The 20,883-nt window shown below is 41.6% G+C and overlaps 2 protein-coding genes across 2 annotated transcripts; one reads left to right on the top strand and one right to left on the bottom strand.

Annotated features, from left to right (window-relative positions):
- The first annotated feature begins 3,569 nt into the window (after positions 1 to 3,569).
- On the top strand, positions 3,570 to 6,594 carry LOC145390002 (zinc finger BED domain-containing protein 5-like). Its single transcript, XM_080265095.1, has 3 exons — positions 3,570 to 4,968; positions 5,209 to 5,405; positions 6,571 to 6,594. Exons 1-3 carry the CDS (start codon positions 3,570 to 3,572, stop codon positions 6,592 to 6,594), a joined length of 1,620 nt encoding a protein of 539 aa, XP_080121221.1.
- Positions 6,595 to 7,072: 478 nt separating this feature from the next.
- On the bottom strand, positions 7,073 to 20,208 carry LOC145390001 (zinc finger BED domain-containing protein 5-like). Its single transcript, XM_080265094.1, has 3 exons — positions 20,064 to 20,208; positions 7,705 to 8,838; positions 7,073 to 7,464 (listed from the first exon to the last, which is right to left on the bottom strand). Exons 1-3 carry the CDS (start codon positions 20,206 to 20,208, stop codon positions 7,073 to 7,075), a joined length of 1,671 nt encoding a protein of 556 aa, XP_080121220.1.
- Between the last annotated feature and the right edge of the window lie 675 nt (positions 20,209 to 20,883).

The following is a 20,883-nucleotide window of genomic DNA, read 5'->3' as shown; positions in this document are numbered from 1 at the left end:
CCGCTTTAATTCATATGTTCTCTTGCTTCGTAGACAATCCTGGGGAAAATAAGTATCACGAATTATTCCGTCTCATAAATCGGATACCACAGTTCTAGTCTATCACCATACTCCGATTTAATTCTTTCGCCATCCTCTTATTTCTATCACTATACTCTCATTCTATCACTATTCTCTTCATAAATAACGTACAAAATCACCATCACCACCATATCCAAGAATAAATCGCTGAGGAACAGGTGCAGGGGTGCAAAAACCTCATCAGCCTTCCTCACCCTGGCGTCGCTTTTCAAACTTTCAAAATCACTCACCTTTTCAAACTGCCATTTTCTCCTTTCCTCCTATTTTAACGGCCATTATCTTGCACTAAAATGACCTCCGGAGTCTAAATAACCTAATTAGGGCCGTGATGACCCCTGGAGAGGCGTAATTAGGCCGATGATGAGGGATAATTAGCACTACACACAATCCACCTCAACTCAACCGACGCTGCCTCCAAGATGGCTGCCTAACCCTTCCAACGTACACGCAGATTTAAAATATTTCTCTCCTGTCTTTATCTCCTTATTTTCCCCTATATACCTCCATAATTAAGTATATTATAATTTTCACCTTTATTTTGGGGCATTTTTGAGTCCCGGGAGCCTAAAATAAAAAAAAAATAGATCAATATATTCAATCCAGTTTTGAAATGTTTGCCAGCCTGATCCCACGTCAACACACAGGCCTCCCAACCTCCCCGCGATTTCGAAATTTCAAAATCTGGCCTCCATGGATTTATTTCAGCCATTTACCTATTAACACCGCTATTAATATTGATTCTGGAATTTATATATACTTTTTTGAGTAATTTGGAGCCCCCGGGGAGCCAAAAAAGATATATTTGAATAATATTTCTCTCTTCAACCGACGTCGTAAAATTGGCAATCCTGTTTCCACCTTCCATGAGGCCTGTCCACGTAAGATCCGCTTAATTGCAAACTCCTTCTCAAATCGCCTTTATTTTGACTTTTCGCCATATATACCAACCAAAATCATATATATTAAAATTTTCTAATATATTTTTGACGCATTTTGTGTAGCAGGACCGCGGGAAAAGATATATTAGATGAAGATTTTGATTTCAATTTGAACTGATCGCGCTGCCAAAATCCGCTTAATCGCAAATCTTTCTCAAATCGCCATTTTTTCGACTTTTCGCCATATATACCACACAAATCATACATATTATAAAATTCTAATATATTTTTAATCAATTTTGAGTAGCAGGACCGCAGGAAAAGATATATTAGATGAATATTTTGGGTGGAATTTGAAATCGAGTTGCTCCTTGCCTGACCAAGATCCGCTTAAATGCAAATCCTTCTCAAATCGCCTTTATTTTGACTTTTCGCCATATATACCAACCAAAATCATATATATTAAAATTTTCTAATATATTTTTGACCAATTTTGAGTAGCAGGACCGCAGAAAAAGATATATTAGATGAATATTTTGTGTTGAATTTGAACTGATCGCGCTGCCAAAATCCGCTTAATCGCAAATCTTTCTCAAATCGCCTTTATTTTGACTTTTCGCCATATATACCACACAAATCATATATATTAAAAGTTTCTAATATATTATTGGGCCGTTTGTGAGTAGCGGTGATGAGGAAAAACTGGTGGTAGTAGTAGTAGTAGTTGTAGTGGTGGTGGTAGTACAGTTGTTGTAGTAGTAGTAGTAGTAATAGTAGTGTCTATTCTTAATGATGATGATGATGAGAGAGAGAGAGAGAGAGAGAGAGAGAGAGAGAGAGAGAGAACGCTTCATCAAGTGAGTGGACGGTAGGCGCCCTCTACCTTCAAGATACTGGTAAAAATAAAGCTTCTTAAAGATATAGCCTACTCTCTCTCTATCTATCTATCCACCTATCTATCTATCTATCAAGTCTGTTTATACCTCCATCTATTGCCTGCATCTCTCTCTCTCTCTCTCTCTCTCTCTCTCTATCTATCTATCTATCTATCTACATATCTATCTATCAAGTTTGTTAATACTCTTTATCTATTAACTGCATCTCTCTCTCTCTCTCTCTCTCTCTCTCTCTCTCTCTCTCTCTCTCTCAAGGCGGGACCACATCTCACTTTTATGGCCTATGATTCATGAGAGAGAGAGAGAGAGAGAGAGAGAGAGAGAGAGAGAGAGAGAGAGAGAGAGAGAGAGAGAGAGAGAGAGAGAGAGAGAGAGAGAGAGAAACAATAACATTCAGATATACATAACATACTTCCTCCTCTCTCACTCTCTCTCTCTCTCACACACACACACACACACACATTACGTACATCGTTACTGTCACTCACACACACGCATTTACATGTTTACACTATATCATAAATACACACAGCCCCCCCCTCTCTCGCTCTCTCTCTCTCTCTCTCACACACACACACACACACACACACACACACACACGTTTAAACTCACAAATAAACACAATCTCTCTCTCTCTCTCTCTCTCTATCTATCTATCTATCTATCTATCAGTGCCAGTCACGAAGAAGTGCCATAAAGGTATTGGGGAGAGATCTAGAACAGTGCTATTCAACCTGGGTGGACGGTCCACCTTAGGGTGGACGAAATTCAGTGTGGGGTGGACAGCTTTCTTTGGGTGGACAGAGGGTGGACCAGATCATTACCGTATATGGAAAGAATAAAAAAGAAGAAATAAATAATATAATGCAAGTGGAGAATTTACATATGTGTAGTCAAAGATAGCCTGTATGTTGATTTTTCTGTAGCTCACGAGCACTTAATCCAGCTTTATCTCGAAATGCATACACTGTACAATGAAATTTATACAAGATTTAACCTCTCTGCCTTTCCCTTCAGATTTATCACAAAGTGTGAACATTAAATATATATTTGTATATTACATATTGCCACTATAATAGCTAAGTATCGCTGCCCCATCTAGCTCTCCTCTCTCTTAAACCTAACTTATTAGCTAGGCCTAACTGTAAACATGTCCAGTTCCTATTCATTTCATTAACAACACTGTGATATGTAACACGTTCTGTTCCTGTTCATTTGATTGGCAACGCTGGCAACTCTGGGCAGCTGGGCTCAGAAAGTGGAGAGTTGTTGTTGGAGCATAAGCATACATCCTTTGTCTTCTCGTTCTATCCCTTGTGTAAGTATTACTGCTGTTGTTATTACAGTCTTACAGTATTAGTTTTATTTAGGTATATTAGGTTTATTATTTTCATACATTTCGTTTATGGATAAAATAATACTCTTATTAAATTTATGAGCTGATTATAATGAATAATTTGTTGTGAAGTTATGTTCTGTGTTAGTGAAAAAGTATTATTTTATGTGTATTTCTGTGTTAGTAAAGAAGTATTATTTTATGTGTGACCTGTTATGTGTGTGAAGAAATATTATTTTATGTCATCCAACTAAATACAGTCTTAGAGGGCACTTCATTGATTTCATAGGTTTCACAGATTCAATCACTGCATTATTTATAACTAACTCTTGCCTTTCTTCTTCCAGATTACAACTGTAGTGCCCAAGAGACGCAAGCATGTCACTATATAAGTACTTCAAGAAAATAGATGGCACTGCTGACCCAGCGAAACCTGAGTCGATTGCTACATCAAGCAGAGATTATACTTCCAATCAAGCCTCACAAATTGGAACTACTACTACGGACTTAACAGAGAACAAGGAGACTACCAGAAAGGATCAATCGTCACTTCGTAAGAAGAGACGAAAACGGTGGAATGATGACCATATTGCATTTGGATTTTTCCGACCAGTAGAAGAAGCTTCAAATCCTTTCCCACCAGCAAAGTGCCTTTTTTGTGATGCAACGTACAGCAATGTAAATGTAGTTCCCTCAAAACTTGATCGACACTTGAAGACTAAACACCCTGAACACCAAAACAAATCAAAGCAATTCTTTGAGGCAACTTTGGAAGCATACTCGAAACAACAGGCCACTTTCAAGAGTCAAGTCACGCCATTTGACACAAAATCACTTACTCTTGCTTCTCTTAAGATGACACATATCATACTTCAGAAAAAAAAGCCTTTCACTGAACTTGAAAGTGTTGTACTGCCATGCCTTGAAGTAGCAGCTGACCTTATACATGGAGGGAAAGAAGCAGTGAAGAAGGTAAATCAGATCCCATTATCAGATACAACAACAAGTCGCCGATCCATGATGTTAGCAGATGATTTGAAGGAACAGCTTATTAAAAAATTGCGTCTTGGATCATCATTTGGCATACAACTGGATGAAACCACAGACATAGGAGGAGAAGCACAGTTGATTGTTTACTGTCGGTTTCCAGAACTAGAAGCAAAAACTATAGTTGAACATTATTTGTGTTGCCTCCAGCTGGGTGTAGAAACAACAGCACACAGTATTTTCCAGAAACTAAATGATTTTTTTGTTGAAGAAGGCATCGACTGGTCAAAATGCAAATCAGTTACTACTGATGGTGCAAAAGCAATGGTTGGTGCAATCAATGGTGTTGTCAGGAAAATCCAGGCTGTCTCACCGAATTGTGTCCCCATTCATTGCGTGATTCACAGGGAAGCCTTAGTGGCAAAACGTCTGAATGATGCTCGGAATGGGAATGAGAAAAATGACTTTGAGCTACTTCTTGATGATGTTGTAAAAATGGTGAATCATATACGTGCACATGCAAAGAAACACAGAATGTTCAGTGAGTTATGTAAGGATATGGAAGCCAACTTCACCAAACTTCTCTTGCATGCTGAAGTGCGTTGGCTATCACGCGGGAAGGTTCTCGATCGAGTATTGGCACTGCGAGAAGAAATCTCGGTTTTCTTTACTGAGGAAGCAAATCCCATGGCAGTTAAGTGTCAAGATACATTCTGGCTTGCAAAGCTGTCTTACATGGCATCAGTGTTTGACCATCTGAACAAGTTGAACATCAGTCAGCAAGGCAAAGGTGGGGATATCTTTACAAGTATAGGAAAAATAAATGGATTCAAACTGAAGGTGAAAAAATGGAAAAGCAATGTAGAGAAGAGATGTTTTTCTGACTTTGAAATATTTGATAAGTATATGAGAGAATGTGGCTGGGAACATGGTATGCAGGAAGGAGGGCAGACACTGGAGGTGCAAATGTCCCAAATGATTATCAAACACCTTACATTGATGCAGCAAAATCTTGAATGTTATTTCCCAGACAGTGAGAATGACTACCTGGCCTCCAAGATGTGGGTACTTAATCCATTTTCAGATGATGGAACCGATCATTCTGATGCCCTATTGGAGCTTAAAGTGGATTACTCTCAAAAAGCAGCTTTCAAGACATTTGGCCACCCTATGGATTTTTGGATTTCCCTGCTTGATAATCCTGAGTTCAAGGAGTTGGCTGATCAGGCAACAGCAATGTTTGTCCAGATGCCAACGTCATATTTATGTGAACAAGGCTTCTCAAGCTTAGTTTTAATCAAGACAAAGAAAAGGAATGCCATTCTCAATTTAGATCCACTGATGCGGGTTGCACTGGAAAATCGTCTGGTGCCTCGATTCAACCTGATAGCAGACAAACTGCAACACCAGCCAAGCCACCAATATTTGTTTTTTTTTTTTTTTTTTGGGGGGGGAAGATTCATGACGTTTTTGTTATAATGGCAAATATAAAACATATTGTTTGCAATATTATTCTTGTTTTAAAATTTATGAAGACAGTTTATTTGCTTTGGAACTTCAGTGATAAAATTATGTTATGTATATTTTGAATGAATGAATAATTATATGGAAGATTTTATAACTAAAATTTGGAAATTAAAAAAGTGAATGAAACTATTTTTTCCTGCATATGTAGATTTAAAAATGAAGAATAATTTGATTTTTGGAATATATCAAATACAACGCATATTATGCGCAATATTGCTTATTGATTTGCTTCATTAGGAGAGATGCCATTTTTTAAAAATTGCACTGATGTATTTTCTCTTGTAATGAGACTGCATTATGTAATCATATGAAATGCATAATGGAAAAATAATAAAGTGCAAATTCATAATGAGTAAAATTGCTTTTACTTGCCTACATATTTGTACATTCAAGAATCTAGAAAAGTAAATATATAAGGTTAGGATCATGGGATTATACAGTTAACCGAATGGGGTGGACAGCTTTTACCAATTCAACACTAGGGGTGGACGACGCCAAAAAAGGTTGAAGAGCACTGCTTTAGGGTATGTGTCTGTTTACTGCCTCGTGCAGCGATGACAAGCAGGCAATGTGATGGAGGTGACATTGTAAGGTGCTGCCCTCACGCGGCGATGACAGGCAGGCAATGTGATGGAGGTGACATTGTAAGGTGCTGCCCTCACGCGGCGATGACGATTGATCATTGGACGATGCGATGCGTTGACTCTCAGTCGCTTCTCTACCGCGGGGGTGTTGGGGGTAGACCAGTGCTCTTCAACCTTTTTTGGCGTCGTCCACCCCTAGTGTTGAATTGGTAAAAGCTGTCCACCCCATTCGGTTAACTGTATAATCCCATGATCCTAACCTTATATATTTACTTTTCTAGATTCTTGAATGTACAAATATGTAGGCAAGTAAAAGCAATTTTACTCATTATGAATTTGCACTTTATTATTTTTCCATTATGCATTTCATATGATTACATAATGCAGTCTCATTACAAGAGAAAATACATCAGTGCAATTTTTAAAAAATGGCATCTCTCCTAATGAAGCAAATCAATAAGCAATATTGCGCATAATATGCGTTGTATTTGATATATTCCAAAAATCAAATTATTCTTCATTTTTAAATCTACATATGCAGGAAAAAATAGTTTCATTCACTTTTTTAATTTCCAAATTTTAGTTATAAAATCTTCCATATAATTATTCATTCATTCAAAATATACATAACATAATTTTATCACTGAAGTTCCAAAGCAAATAAACTGTCTTCATAAATCTTAAAACAAGAATAAAATTGCAAACAATATGTTTTATATTTGCCATTATAACAAAAACGTCATGAATCTTCCCCCCCCAAAACAAAAAAACAAAAAACAAATATTAGTGGCTTGGCTGGTGTTGCAGTTTGTCTGCTATCAGGTTGAATCGAGGCACCAGACGATTTTCCAGTGCAACCCGCATCAGTGGATCTAAATTGAGAATGGCATTCCTTTTCTTTGTCTTGATTAAAACTAAGCTTGAGAAGCCTTGTTCACATAAATATGACGTTGGCATCTGGACAAACATTGCTGTTGCCTGATCAGCCAACTCCTTGAACTCAGGATTATCAAGCAGGGAAATCCAAAAATCCATAGGGTGGCCAAATGTCTTGAAAGCTGCTTTTTGAGAGTAATCCACTTTAAGCTCCAATAGGGCATCAGAATGATCGGTTCCATCATCTGAAAATGGATTAAGTACCCACATCTTGGAGGCCAGGTAGTCATTCTCACTGTCTGGGAAATAACATTCAAGATTTTGCTGCATCAATGTAAGGTGTTTGATAATCATTTGGGACATTTGCACCTCCAGTGTCTGCCCTCCTTCCTGCATACCATGTTCCCAGCCACATTCTCTCATATACTTATCAAATATTTCAAAGTCAGAAAAACATCTCTTCTCTACATTGCTTTTCCATTTTTTCACCTTCAGTTTGAATCCATTTATTTTTCCTATACTTGTAAAGATATCCCCACCTTTGCCTTGCTGACTGATGTTCAACTTGTTCAGATGGTCAAACACTGATGCCATGTAAGACAGCTTTGCAAGCCAGAATGTATCTTGACACTTAACTGCCATGGGATTTGCTTCCTCAGTAAAGAAAACCGAGATTTCTTCTCGCAGTGCCAATACTCGATCGAGAACCTTCCCGCGTGATAGCCAACGCACTTCAGCATGCAAGAGAAGTTTGGTGAAGTTGGCTTCCATATCCTTACATAACTCACTGAACATTCTGTGTTTCTTTGCATGTGCACGTATATGATTCACCATTTTTACAACATCATCAAGAAGTAGCTCAAAGTCATTTTTCTCATTCCCATTCCGAGCATCATTCAGACGTTTTGCCACTAAGGCTTCCCTGTGAATCACGCAATGAATGGGGACACAATTCGGTGAGACAGCCTGGATTTTCCTGACAACACCATTGATTGCACCAACCATTGCTTTTGCACCATCAGTAGTAACTGATTTGCATTTTGACCAGTCGATGCCTTCTTCAACAAAAAAATCATTTAGTTTCTGGAAAATACTGTGTGCTGTTGTTTCTACACCCAGCTGGAGGCAACACAAATAATGTTCAACTATAGTTTTTGCTTCTAGTTCTGGAAACCGACAGTAAACAATCAACTGTGCTTCTCCTCCTATGTCTGTGGTTTCATCCAGTTGTATGCCAAATGATGATCCAAGACGCAATTTTTTAATAAGCTGTTCCTTCAAATCATCTGCTAACATCATGGATCGGCGACTTGTTGTTGTATCTGATAATGGGATCTGATTTACCTTCTTCACTGCTTCTTTCCCTCCATGTATAAGGTCAGCTGCTACTTCAAGGCATGGCAGTACAACACTTTCAAGTTCAGTGAAAGGCTTTTTTTTCTGAAGTATGATATGTGTCATCTTAAGAGAAGCAAGAGTAAGTGATTTTGTGTCAAATGGCGTGACTTGACTTTTGAAAGTGGCCTGTTGTTTCGAGTATGCTTCCAAAGTTGCCTCAAAGAATTGCTTTGATTTGTTTTGGTGTTCAGGGTGTTTAGTCTTCAAGTGTCGATCAAGTTTTGAGGGAACTACATTTACATTGCTGTACGTTGCATCACAAAAAAGGCACTTTGCTGGTGGGAAAGGATTTGAAGCTTCTTCTACTGGTCGGAAAAATCCAAATGCAATATGGTCATCATTCCACGTTTCGTCTCTTCTTACGAAGTGACGATTGATCCTTTCTGGTAGTCTCCTTGTTCTCTGTTAAGTCCGTAGTAGTAGTTCCAATTTGTGAGGCTTGATTGGAAGTATAATCTCTGCTTGATGTAGCAATCGACTCAGGTTTCGCTGGGTCAGCAGTGCCATCTATTTTCTTGAAGTACTTATATAGTGACATGCTTGCGTCTCTTGGGCACTACAGTTGTAATCTGGAAGAAGAAAGGCAAGAGTTAGTTATAAATAATGCAGTGATTGAATCTGTGAAACCTATGAAATCAATGAAGTGCCCTCTAAGACTGTATTTAGTTGGATGACATAAAATAATATTTCTTCACACACATAACAGGTCACACATAAAATAATACTTCTTTACTAACACAGAAATACACATAAAATAATACTTTTTCACTAACACAGAACATAACTTCACAACAAATTATTCATTATAATCAGCTCATAAATTTAATAAGAGTATTATTTTATCCATAAACGAAATGTATGAAAATAATAAACCTAATATACCTAAATAAAACTAATACTGTAAGACTGTAATAACAACAGCAGTAATACTTACACAAGGGATAGAACGAGAAGACAAAGGATGTATGCTTATGCTCCAACAACAACTCTCCACTTTCTGAGCCCAGCTGCCCAGAGTTGCCAGCGTTGCCAATCAAATGAACAGGAACAGAACGTGTTACATATCACAGTGTTGTTAATGAAATGAATAGGAACTGGACATGTTTACAGTTAGGCCTAGCTAATAAGTTAGGTTTAAGAGAGAGGAGAGCTAGATGGGGCAGCGATACTTAGCTATTATAGTGGCAATATGTAATATACAAATATATATTTAATGTTCACACTTTGTGATAAATCTGAAGGGAAAGGCAGAGAGGTTAAATCTTGTATAAATTTCATTGTACAGTGTATGCATTTCGAGATAAAGCTGGATTAAGTGCTCGTGAGCTACAGAAAAATCAACATACAGGCTATCTTTGACTACACATATGTAAATTCTCCACTTGCATTATATTATTTATTTCTTCTTTTTTATTCTTTCCATATACGGTAATGATCTGGTCCACCCTCTGTCCACCCAAAGAAAGCTGTCCACCCCACACTGAATTTCGTCCACCCTAAGGTGGACCGTCCACCCAGGTTGAATAGCACTGGGGTAGACGATGTTTGCTAGCGGGGAGGTTGATTGATTTGGAGGGCAGAGAAGGGAATGACCTAGGACATGAAAGGGTACGAGAGAGGGATGGAGGAGGAAGAGAGGTAATAAAGAGAGAAGTGGAAAGAGGAGGAAGTCGGGAGAGGACCGATGACAGAGATGGGGGGAAAATTGGAGTTTTTTTTTCATTTTATTTTATTAGGGATGAATTACAAACACCTTAAAACAGGATGATTGACCATATTTAGCCACACACACACACACACACACACACACACTACGTTCCATTTACACAACCACCACATCCAACACCACTTCTACCTTCTTCATTCCCTACCACTCATCTACAACTACACACACACACACACACACACACACAAAGTTAAATGGCCGAAGCAAAAAAAAAAAAAAAAAAACGGCAGCGAATATCTATGGCGTGAAATTGCAACTGACCGCTGTCCTTTCCTCCCTACCACCCCCACTGTACTGTTTGTTTACATCTGACGGTCTATCTGTTCATCTATCTATCTATTGCCAGAAGCCTTAATTCCGTAAGGGGTGGCCACAAACAAATCGCCTCCATGTCGCCCTGTCCCCCGCCATTTCACCGCCCTTCTCCCAGCTCACCCCCCTCTCTCTTATACCTCTCCACTCCATCTCATCCTTGGCCTCGCCCTCCCTCTGGCTGCCCCATCTGCCACCACAGTCACTGCCACAGCTACCTTCATTACTTACTACCCCTACCAAAACCACCACTACCACTACCTTTGCCTACCACCACCACCACCACCACCACCAGCCTAAACACCCGGGTAATTCAAACGTGTCCCAGCCGCGGTTTCACATCATTAGCCAACAGCAAAAATCAGAGAGAGAGAGAGAGAGAGAGAGAGAGAGAGAAAGTGGATAAGAGGGTATGATGATGATGATGATGATGATGATGATGATATAGATTGAAAGGTAGGTAGATAGATAGATAGATAGATAGAGAGAGAGAGAGAAAGAGAGAAAGAGGTGGATAAGGGGGATGATGATGATGATGATATAGATAGAAAGGTAGATAGATAGATAGATAGATAGAGATAGAGATAGAGAGAGAGAGAGAGAGAGAGAGAGAGAGTTACTGGCCAAACCTATTCCTGGCGGCGTGGTGAAGGAGCGAGGACCTGCCTGTTGTTGTTGTTGTTTATAGATTATCTCCGCCTATAGAGGAGACCGAGCCTTGATTATGGCACTGTCGGTGTGTGTGGTTGGACAGGAGGTAGTAAGAAGAGGGAAAATAGAAAGATTAGAATTGGAGTATTAAAGGGGTGAGCGTTATTTAGGTGCAGCATCTACGACACACTGAGGTGGTTTGGCCATGTGGAGAGGATGGAGAGTGAGAGACTGACGAGGAGAGTGTATGTGAGTGAGGTGGAGGGGGGGAGAGGGAGGGGGAAGCCAAGGACGAGATGAAGGGATGGAGTGGAGAGGTATATGAGAGAGAGGGGGGTGTGAGTTGGGAGCAGGACAGTGAAATGGCGGGGAACAGGGCGACGTGGAGGCGATTTGTTTGTGGCCACCCCGTATGGGATGAAGGCGTCTGGCAATAGATAGACAGCTGTAAGACGTGACGAGGGGGGTGGCGGAGGGTTCAGTGGGTGGGATGTGTGGGTTGGGGTAGATTCTGCCGCTCTGAGTAGTTCGGTTGCAGGGCATTTTAGTAGATAATGTAGTAGGGGAAAAGGAGAGTTTGCGTTGCAGTGTTTGCAGTTTTGGTTTTGTTCGTCGATTATATTGGGAAGGGGACGATGTTCTAGCCGTAACCTTCGCAGCAGTGAATGAGTGTAGTTGTTTTCTTGTCTGGGATATGCTTGGTTGAAGGCTGATGCTTTGTTTAATATTTTCTTTTGATTTGTGAGACACACACCCCTGCACATTGCTACACTTCCACACAGCCACACCTCACAAAGTCTCCAAAGTCACTTGCAGTAGAATATGATACACAAGACCCTGGTTGTGTTACCATTACTAACCCAATTAATGCTAGATCACATTTTTTTATTTTATTCTTACTATCTCAAGACGATTTTATTTAATACTAAAGATCTGTGGCAGTGAAGGTTAACTAAGATATTATTCCTTTCGCAGGGGTGACGAGCGGCCAGTAACAGGAGCAGCCAACAGAGAGCTATGTGGCATTTCTTTACTGCAGTGTGTCACCATATCCCGCCCCACACCACCACACATCCCCGCCAGTCCCTCTCTACTCACCAGTCTTCGAAACGACCTAACATTGTCTTTCCAAAGCCACGAAGTGTAGATGTTGATACAAATAAACGTGAAATACAATTATGTCTGAGTTTCTCTCCTAACCTGAACATGTCATCAAATAAATAACCCCAATCTTGTAAAATGACCTTCTTTAATATTAACAGGCTTAAATATTAGCCGTAAATAACAAGTATAATTAGATAAGCATCCTGTGAAAATTCTCTGAGTACATAATTGGAGAACTGGGGACACCAGAATTTAGGACAAACCAAAGAAAAGCCAGCGAACTCAGGCATGACCAAAAGCACCCCACATGGCCTCCCTAGCACTGGAGTACTGGATATGTTGGTACTCCACTATCTGTGTTAGTCATGGAGGCTCAGTAGTACCCTTAAGACAAACTACTATATGAAAATCTGGTTGGAAAACTTTGAAAGCGCTGAAGTGCATTGATATCGAGAGCTGAAATAATGCTCAAAATGTTGTTTACTGAATTAAAAGGAACCGATCAAGTCAGGCACTGCTCACATGTCGTATCCCTACCGGACATTTCTAGCCTGAAGGTTCCATACTATTCGTCAATGAAGGCTGGAATGCTGATCTCTCAAACTACTGCTACTACTACTACTAACACTACTACTACTAACAGTAAACTCCCAGCCCAAAAGCAGTCAAGATGGAGAGTTCCCAGCCCCTACATCACTTCAAAATCTCTCTACCTAAAATCTCGTGGCCAGTGACATGCAAGATTTTTGCATAATAATCTGTACGTAGAGCGAATAACATGCTAGTTTATGGAATACAGGAGTCTGCCACAACTCTCCATTTGGGGAAAAGAATGGTTAAAGGAAAAAACGTAGACAGAGGCGAGTGGGAGAAGGCTGTGGTATTAGACTGTTCAGGGTACTTATTTTCCCTGCCTCTTTCCTTCATATAGAAATTGAAACTAAAGCTTTATTAATCCCCAAATAATCAGATCATTGTTAACTAACGTAATCTGGTACGAGTAAGGCTAAAAAAAAAAAAAAAATGGGTAATGAGAAAAGCGACAAAATAAAAATCTCGCTTTTATTTTTTCTGCTAGAAGGTGTTATTACAACCAAACGATAAAGAGCGATGAAGTTATATGTTTGGCAGGGTTTATAAATCCATCAGTTGCCTGCCTGCCTGCCTGTCTGCCTTCATGTCTGCCTTTGTCTGCCTGCCTGTCTGTTAGCAAGATTATAGGAAAAAGTCAGCAGATTATCTTATTTCTTTATTTAGATTTTGAATTTACCATTCTATACAAACTCTTACGAACTCGGGAACGTTGTCGCTGGAATCCAAGCAGGAAGAGTCAGCGGACAGTGACTAATTTTTCTCAGTTACCCATCCATTTTACTGCTTTCTCTGAATAGGAAGCCCACCCCGACTTAATCTGTTGCGTCACAAAAGGTGCGCGGGGAAGTCAAGCGAGCAGATCATCTCTGTCATTAGACTTTGAGTTAGGTTTGGATGAAGTAATTTGTTTTTTTTTTTATAGCATTCAGTAAAAGGTCAGGGGTACAAGACAAGGATAAAGGTTCAGTCAGCCGTCATGTCCGAGCGAGAGGCTCATCAATTTCGAAGCATTGTGTCGAACAAGCAATAAACAGTAGCTCAGAGATAGACTCCGTGGAGAAAGTGCATCAGTACATCACGTCTGCACGATTATTTGATTTTCTGTTATCATACTCAGAATCACAGGTGTTTATTGATAAAGTGGACGGGCGTTTGAGCCGATTGTGAGGCACGAGTGTTGTTGGCGTCACTTCATAAGCTGGTGGTTAGATTTTGCTGGATATTTCCGCCATTGTCCTCCTGCCTGCGATCTGTCGCCTTGTTCTCGCTGCACCCACCAAAGGTATGCTGTTTGACTTTATTAATTCTGTACCCATTTTACTCTAACTTGGCCTAAAATTTCCATTTCTCCAACTTGAATACTGAGTTGTAGCAATAGATTAATACTAGAATATGTAAGTCACAAAAAAGTGCCATTGAAGAGGAGCCGTAGCGCTGCACTTTTCTGTCAATGGCCCATGTGAAGTAAGCGGCAAAAGGACGAAAATCTGGGTCAAGTTACCCTGAAAAAAGTAGTATAATGCAGGATACTATGATATTCTAGGAAGTTGTCGACAGTTGAGACTTGTTTGTGGTTTGCAATAGCGAGACAGGCAGAAAGACACACAGACAGAACACAGACAGACGCATGGCAAGGAGACAGGAAAGGGGAGAAGAAGCGTGGCGTTATTTTGAGAGAAGTTGACATCATAGCACATTAAAATATATTTGTGCCGCAACTTTAATAGCATGTCTTCTTATGTATTACCAAGGTTCTTTGACGAGTAGTGAGCTTACACACACACACACACACACACACACACACACACACACACACACACACACACACACACACACACACACACACACACACACACACACACACACACACACACACACACACACACACACACACACACACACACACACACACACACACACACACACTGTAAAAACATCAAACTATACAACCCCCACCCCGCCTCCACTCACAACACATTCACCTACACACACACACACACACACACACACACACACACACACACACACACACACACACATAAATACACGCACACACAGGCACACGTTCACAAACACAGACACAGACACAAAGGCAACCAAACACAGAACCACATCAGCATCCCATCACATCCCCAGATACACAGCCATAGCTCTGCACAGCCTCGCCTCCAAGGACACACGCCATCCCTCCACACAAACACCCACTCCTCTATGTATCCAAACCTCCACACGTAGCCCTACCTTCACCTACGTAACCCCAACCTCACCTTCACACACGTAGTTCCACCTGAACACACGTAGTCCCACCTCCACTCATTCGTACACTATGACATCTTGACAAATGTCGATTCATCTACATATACATATCCATAACCCGACACACAAAGTTTTTTTTTTTCAATATACATAGCCATACCTTCTTATATATAGAGCTATCCCTGGACACATAAGGCCACACCGTCCCACACAGTACTGCTCTTACACACATGCATATCCACCTTAGACAAAGGTGTCGTGCTTCCCTTACTTGCTTTACTCTTTGTCTATTCTTCTCCTCTGGAAGACTAAGTTCCGTTATGTTAAGTCCAAATCAGGTTAGTCAGATTTAATCAAGTTTCATTAGGTAGCGCTGGATAGGTACAAGTGGGGAGCCAGACATAACAACACATCAAGTAATCACAAGTCCATTTAAGGCCGGCGCTATGTGGGAGCGTCTCGTTCCTTATTAAGAGGAAGGGATTCTAGGGTTACTCGAAATTAATTTTCTTTTCTCCGTTTATATACAAACTATGTACAATTTTTACACTAAGTCAAAAGCAACAACTTATTTACTTTTGCTCTCGATGTCTGTTGATTTTCCATGGCCTCTTGACTTTCCTCAATGTACCTTAAACATCTTTTAAAGGTACGATTAGCTTTAATGGCCATCTCATTTTTATAGTTATCCAGATCATAGCAGATCGGTTCCTTTTCCACGACATCATACGGGACACCAGGGTCCCTTAGGAACATGAGGTAGAATGGGGATTCCTTTAACACTCTGTGATACGCTGTGTTATATGCCCATGTGGCAAAGCACAACATTGAATCCCATATTTGTGGATTAGCCTCTACTAAACTCCTTAGGTATTTCATTATCGTGACATTGGCTCTCTCAATCACCCCATTGGCAGACGGGTGATACGCTGTTGTTGTTGTCTTTTTGGTCTTTAGCAACTCAGCTATTCCTTTAAGAGTTGCATTAACAAACTCTGTTCCTTGGTCTGTGACCATCCAGCGTGGTGCTCCATGAACACACACGACATTTTTAACGAACGCTCTGGCAACCTCATCAGCAGTCTTCGTGCGAAGCGGGACGGCTATCAAATATCGTGTCATCACATCTATTACTGCCATAATATATTTATATCCCTCTTCACTTGGATTTATAGAGCCGATCAGGTCCATATGAATTCTCTCAAAAGGTACTCCTACTCTAGGGTATCGCTGCAACGGCGCCGGGGCGTCCCCGACGGCTTGAAGCGGTTGCAAGTAAGGCACGCCTTGCAATAATTCTCAACATCTGTATTCATCCGTGGCCACCAACTAAATCGCTTTAGTCTTTCTAAAGTTACTTTGATTCCCCCATGACCTACAGTCGGTAATTTTTGAGCTACACGGCTGGATTAAGCATGTGGGAGGCCCGGGGCCCGCTTGGAAGGGAGGCCCCCTTTCCAACTCCCCCAATGGCATACACCACAGACTGGTAACCTAAATCCTAATATATAAATAGGACACTTTTAGTTAGGAAATACTGAACGGGGACTATTCATCCAATGCTGTAATATGTAATGCATAAACACGAAATGAAATGAACACAAGTTGCTCTGGTGGGAGGCCCCCTCTTGGTGGGTGGCCCAGGGCCCCCCCCCCCTTAATCCGGCGGTGATGAGCTATCTCTAAAGCATTCTGTTTGCATTCATCAGGAGTTACAACTTGCATTTGGCTCTCATCATAGTCATTTGTAGCGAAGTGATAGAGTAATCCATCCTCAACCATGAACTCACTAGTACTAACTCCTAGTGCTCTATGTGCATCTTTAATTTCTTCTCTAGTCACTTCTACTTCTCCATCTCGTACACATTGAAGATACTGTTCCTTCATTCTTTTATACAGTGGATGCGCAACCTGTCTGGGTCTCACTACCAACTCTCTCCATCTTATTATATCTCTTTCTTTATCTTCATCGATCCTGGATATCTGATAATCAATCCTCTTTCTCGCACTCACTATCATCATCATCATCCTTGGTTCTCTCTCTTATCTTTGGTTTTGTACCCGTAACTGCGAGAACTCTGTTTACCGATAACACTTGGCCTCGAAGTCTAGATAAGGTATCCGCTACAACATTATCCTTGCCGGGTATATAGGTTATCTTAATGTTATACTCGGCAACCAAAAGTTGCCACCTAGCAATTCTTCCACTAGGGCTGGTTGCGTTCAGCAGCCAGGTCTATGATCCACACGAACTCCACCTCGTAACCCAATATTAAGCTCCCTGTTTACCTGGAGACCATATACTATAGCCAAAACATCTCTCTCTATAGTGCTATATTTCACCTCAGCAGAGTTTAACCGTCTGCTAAAGTAGGTGATAGGCCGTAAATGACCTGCGTCGTCTTCCTGCTGTAATACTCCTCCTATAGCAGAAGAAGAAGCGTCTGTAGTCAGCACAAATTTCTTTATGAAGTCTGGAAACTGCAAAGTCACTCCTTCGAGCAACTCTTGTTTCAGTGTTTGAAACGCAGTCTCTTCTTCAACACTCCATTGTATCGGGGTGTTATCTCTCTTTTTATTCTTTCTACCACCTGTCAATTTAATGAGTGGTCCAGCCTTCTCAGCGTAACCCTGAATATACATTCGGTAGTAATTAGTCATTCCGAGGAAGGACTGCAATTCACAGACAGTTTTGGGAGTGGCTATATCACGAATAGCATTCACCCTTTGGGGTTGTGGTTTTATTCCTTTGGCACTAACAGCATGTCCCAAATAGTCCACTTCTGATTTTAAAAAATGACACATGGACAACCTTAGAGAAAGATTGACATCACTCCATCTTCCCAGCACTATATCTAAATTCCTTAAATGTTCCTCCTAAGTCTCGCCCTGAATGATTATGTTATCCAGGTACACATATGTGATGGAGCCCGTAAGCCCAATTAACACATCGTTAATCACTCACTGAAACGCAGCTGGTGCTTCTTTAAGTGCAAAGGGAAGCACATTGTACTCCCAGTGACCTTCAGGAGAGGAAAAGGCTGTCTTTTCCTTACAATCCTCTGATAATGGTATCTGATGGTACCCCTGACGTAGGTCCAAACAGCTGAAATAACGACTCACACACACACACACACACACACACACACACATTATACGTGTACATAGAACAGGCGAAACTTGGAATTTGACATCCGTAGACTTTCAGGCAGCAAACTTTCTTATATAGTGAATTTATAGCCGATCGAAAGTTAGGTTAGGTCACTTTGGGCAGGGTTTGGTCTGATTAGGTAATTTTTGGTTGGGTTGGCTTCACTTCGACTAGATATAGACGGATTAGGTTAGATTGCTTTAGAATACGTCGGTTTTGATAGGTTTTGAGTTGGGTTTTATTTGGTTAGGTTAGGCTGGGTTAGATTAGGTTGGATTAGGTCATTTTAGGCTTGACTGGGTTGGGTTAGGTCGGGTATGATATGGTTAAGTGAGACTGGGTAGGATTAGGTAGGGTTAGATGAGGTTAGGCTGCGTCAGAATTGGTTAGGTTAGGTATAGGGAGGTTACATTGAGATTGTGAGGTTAAATACAATTAGACTGGGTTAGGTGAGGTTAAGCTAGATTACGTTGGGTTGATTTAAGTTGGATTAGGTCATTCGAGGTTAGGCAGAGTTCAATTCGAGCAAATATTGATAATTTAGGTGAGACTGGGCTAAATTAAATCGGTTTAGATGTGATCAGGTTGGTTTGGGTTAGGTGAAGTTGAAATAGGACAGATATTGGTGGGATTAGTGAGATTAGTACAGATTAGATATGGTTAGGAGGGATTTCACTAGCACCGGCCACCGTAACATTGGCCTCGTCTGGTCAACCTCAGTTTTCCTTTCACTTTTCCCTGAATATTTCTTTCCTCGACTCAGTATATGGACCAGGTTAATGTCTCTCACATTGGGAAGCCTTAAGTCTTACAAGGTTAGGCACGCAACACAGAAGCACAAATGGTGATGGGTGTCTGTAGTGAGAGTGATACGTAAATGTGTTATAATGATTCATCCCGTCAGTCTGCAATATGAACCGACAAGGTGATCACATATGCAAGTATGTCCGTGAGCAAAAAGCCTTCAACACCTATCTGCCATTTGAGGGAATGGAAGGGTGCCACATGAACTAGTTTCTTGTGATAGCAATATGAAACACACAAGAGAAAGGTATCAGAAGGAACGAAACTCTCATTTGACAAAAGTGAGAAATACGGAAAGTAGGACGCAAGGCTGTCAGAGAATTTTTACTCCACATGAAAATACTTAATATCAGGATTCTCTTTTAATGGCCGCCTTGGTTTGAGTTACCCTAAAAACAGATCACGAGACAAAAACGCTTTCACTGAGCGACCGTGGATCTCCAGCTGAAAGTATATTGATGGTTAAATAGTAGTGATATGTACGTTGGTCTGCTGTAACATCACATATTAGTTCTGTAGTGTGTTTTTATGAGCAAAGTGCAAACACCAGTAGATTACATGACCTCCCCCCCTTTCCTTGCGCGCGCACCCCCCGAATTCCTCGTCCAGCAGCGGTGGCAGCAACATCTCCTCTCTTCATCATGGCCTTGTCTACTACTGCTCCAGCCTACGACCCATTGAGGGTCATAGCAGAACTGAGCCTGAAGGAGGAGTGCAGACCATCACCATTACCGGCACCGTGAAGTGGTACAGCATCAGGGCGAAATACGGGTTCATCCGGCGCCAGGATACTGGCGTCGATGTATTTGTGCATCGCTCAGCGATCGCTGCTACCTCTTCTCGGCGCCCCTCGCTCTCATTACGCCAGGGCGAGACAGTGGAGTTCCACATTCACCAGACACCGAAGGGTCCCGAGGCTAGAGACGTCACTGGACCGGGAGGTGCAGCTGTGCAAGACTTTGCCAATGCACGGCGGCGCCCCACGGCCCAGGGGCGCCGGCCTGGGGATCCCCGATGTCCTGAGGATGTAGATACCATTGCCGCCATGTGCATCGCGACGGCGAAGGCTTTCTGTGGCGATGACAAGGCAGCTATGCTCGTTCTACTCCCCGAAATCTTCGAGAAGAACTGGCTGCCATGCCTTGTCATCCCTCAGAGCTTCGCTCGTGATGCTCGGCCACCCCCTCGTCTGGAGCGTCACACTACCTCGCTGCAGCCTCCTAGACCCCGCACAACACTGCGGAAAAAGCTGCAGCTTGACGCTCCTCTTAACAGAGCGACTGCCTCCTCCTGCACTACCTCTGCCCCGCCCATGGACACCGACACCGCCGACGATCACCGCCCGCCGTCAGCAGCTGAGGGAAGGGTCGCCTCTCCTGTCCTTTCCATCCTACAGGAAGAAAGCGACCACACCTCCCCCTCACCACCTAATGCTGTCGTGAACCTCCAGGCCACCGAGGAGGCTTGTACCTCTCCCTCCCCACCACCGACATCGAACAAGAAGAGGAAGAGGAAGAAACAGCTTAAACCACCGCCACCTGCCGAGATAGGTCCCGAAGGCACTACTCCACACGCTTCTGAACCTGACCTCAGCTATAACGACACCCTCAGCAAGGCAGAAATTTCCAACATCGTAAAGTCGGCCTTTAATCCCGACATTCTCCTAGGAAGTCTAAAACAGACAGACGTATCCTTATTTTCCAAACTAACCAGCCCCAGCAG

This window comes from Coenobita brevimanus, unplaced genomic scaffold (genome assembly GCF_032717465.1).
Source record: "Coenobita brevimanus isolate Jiangsu-jjx unplaced genomic scaffold, ASM3271746v2 jjx.HiC_scaffold_2702, whole genome shotgun sequence".
Classification (NCBI taxonomy): domain Eukaryota; kingdom Metazoa; phylum Arthropoda; class Malacostraca; order Decapoda; family Coenobitidae; genus Coenobita; species Coenobita brevimanus.
The sequence above is the reverse complement of the archived record's forward strand: the minus strand, read 5'-3'. Positions and strand labels throughout refer to the sequence as shown.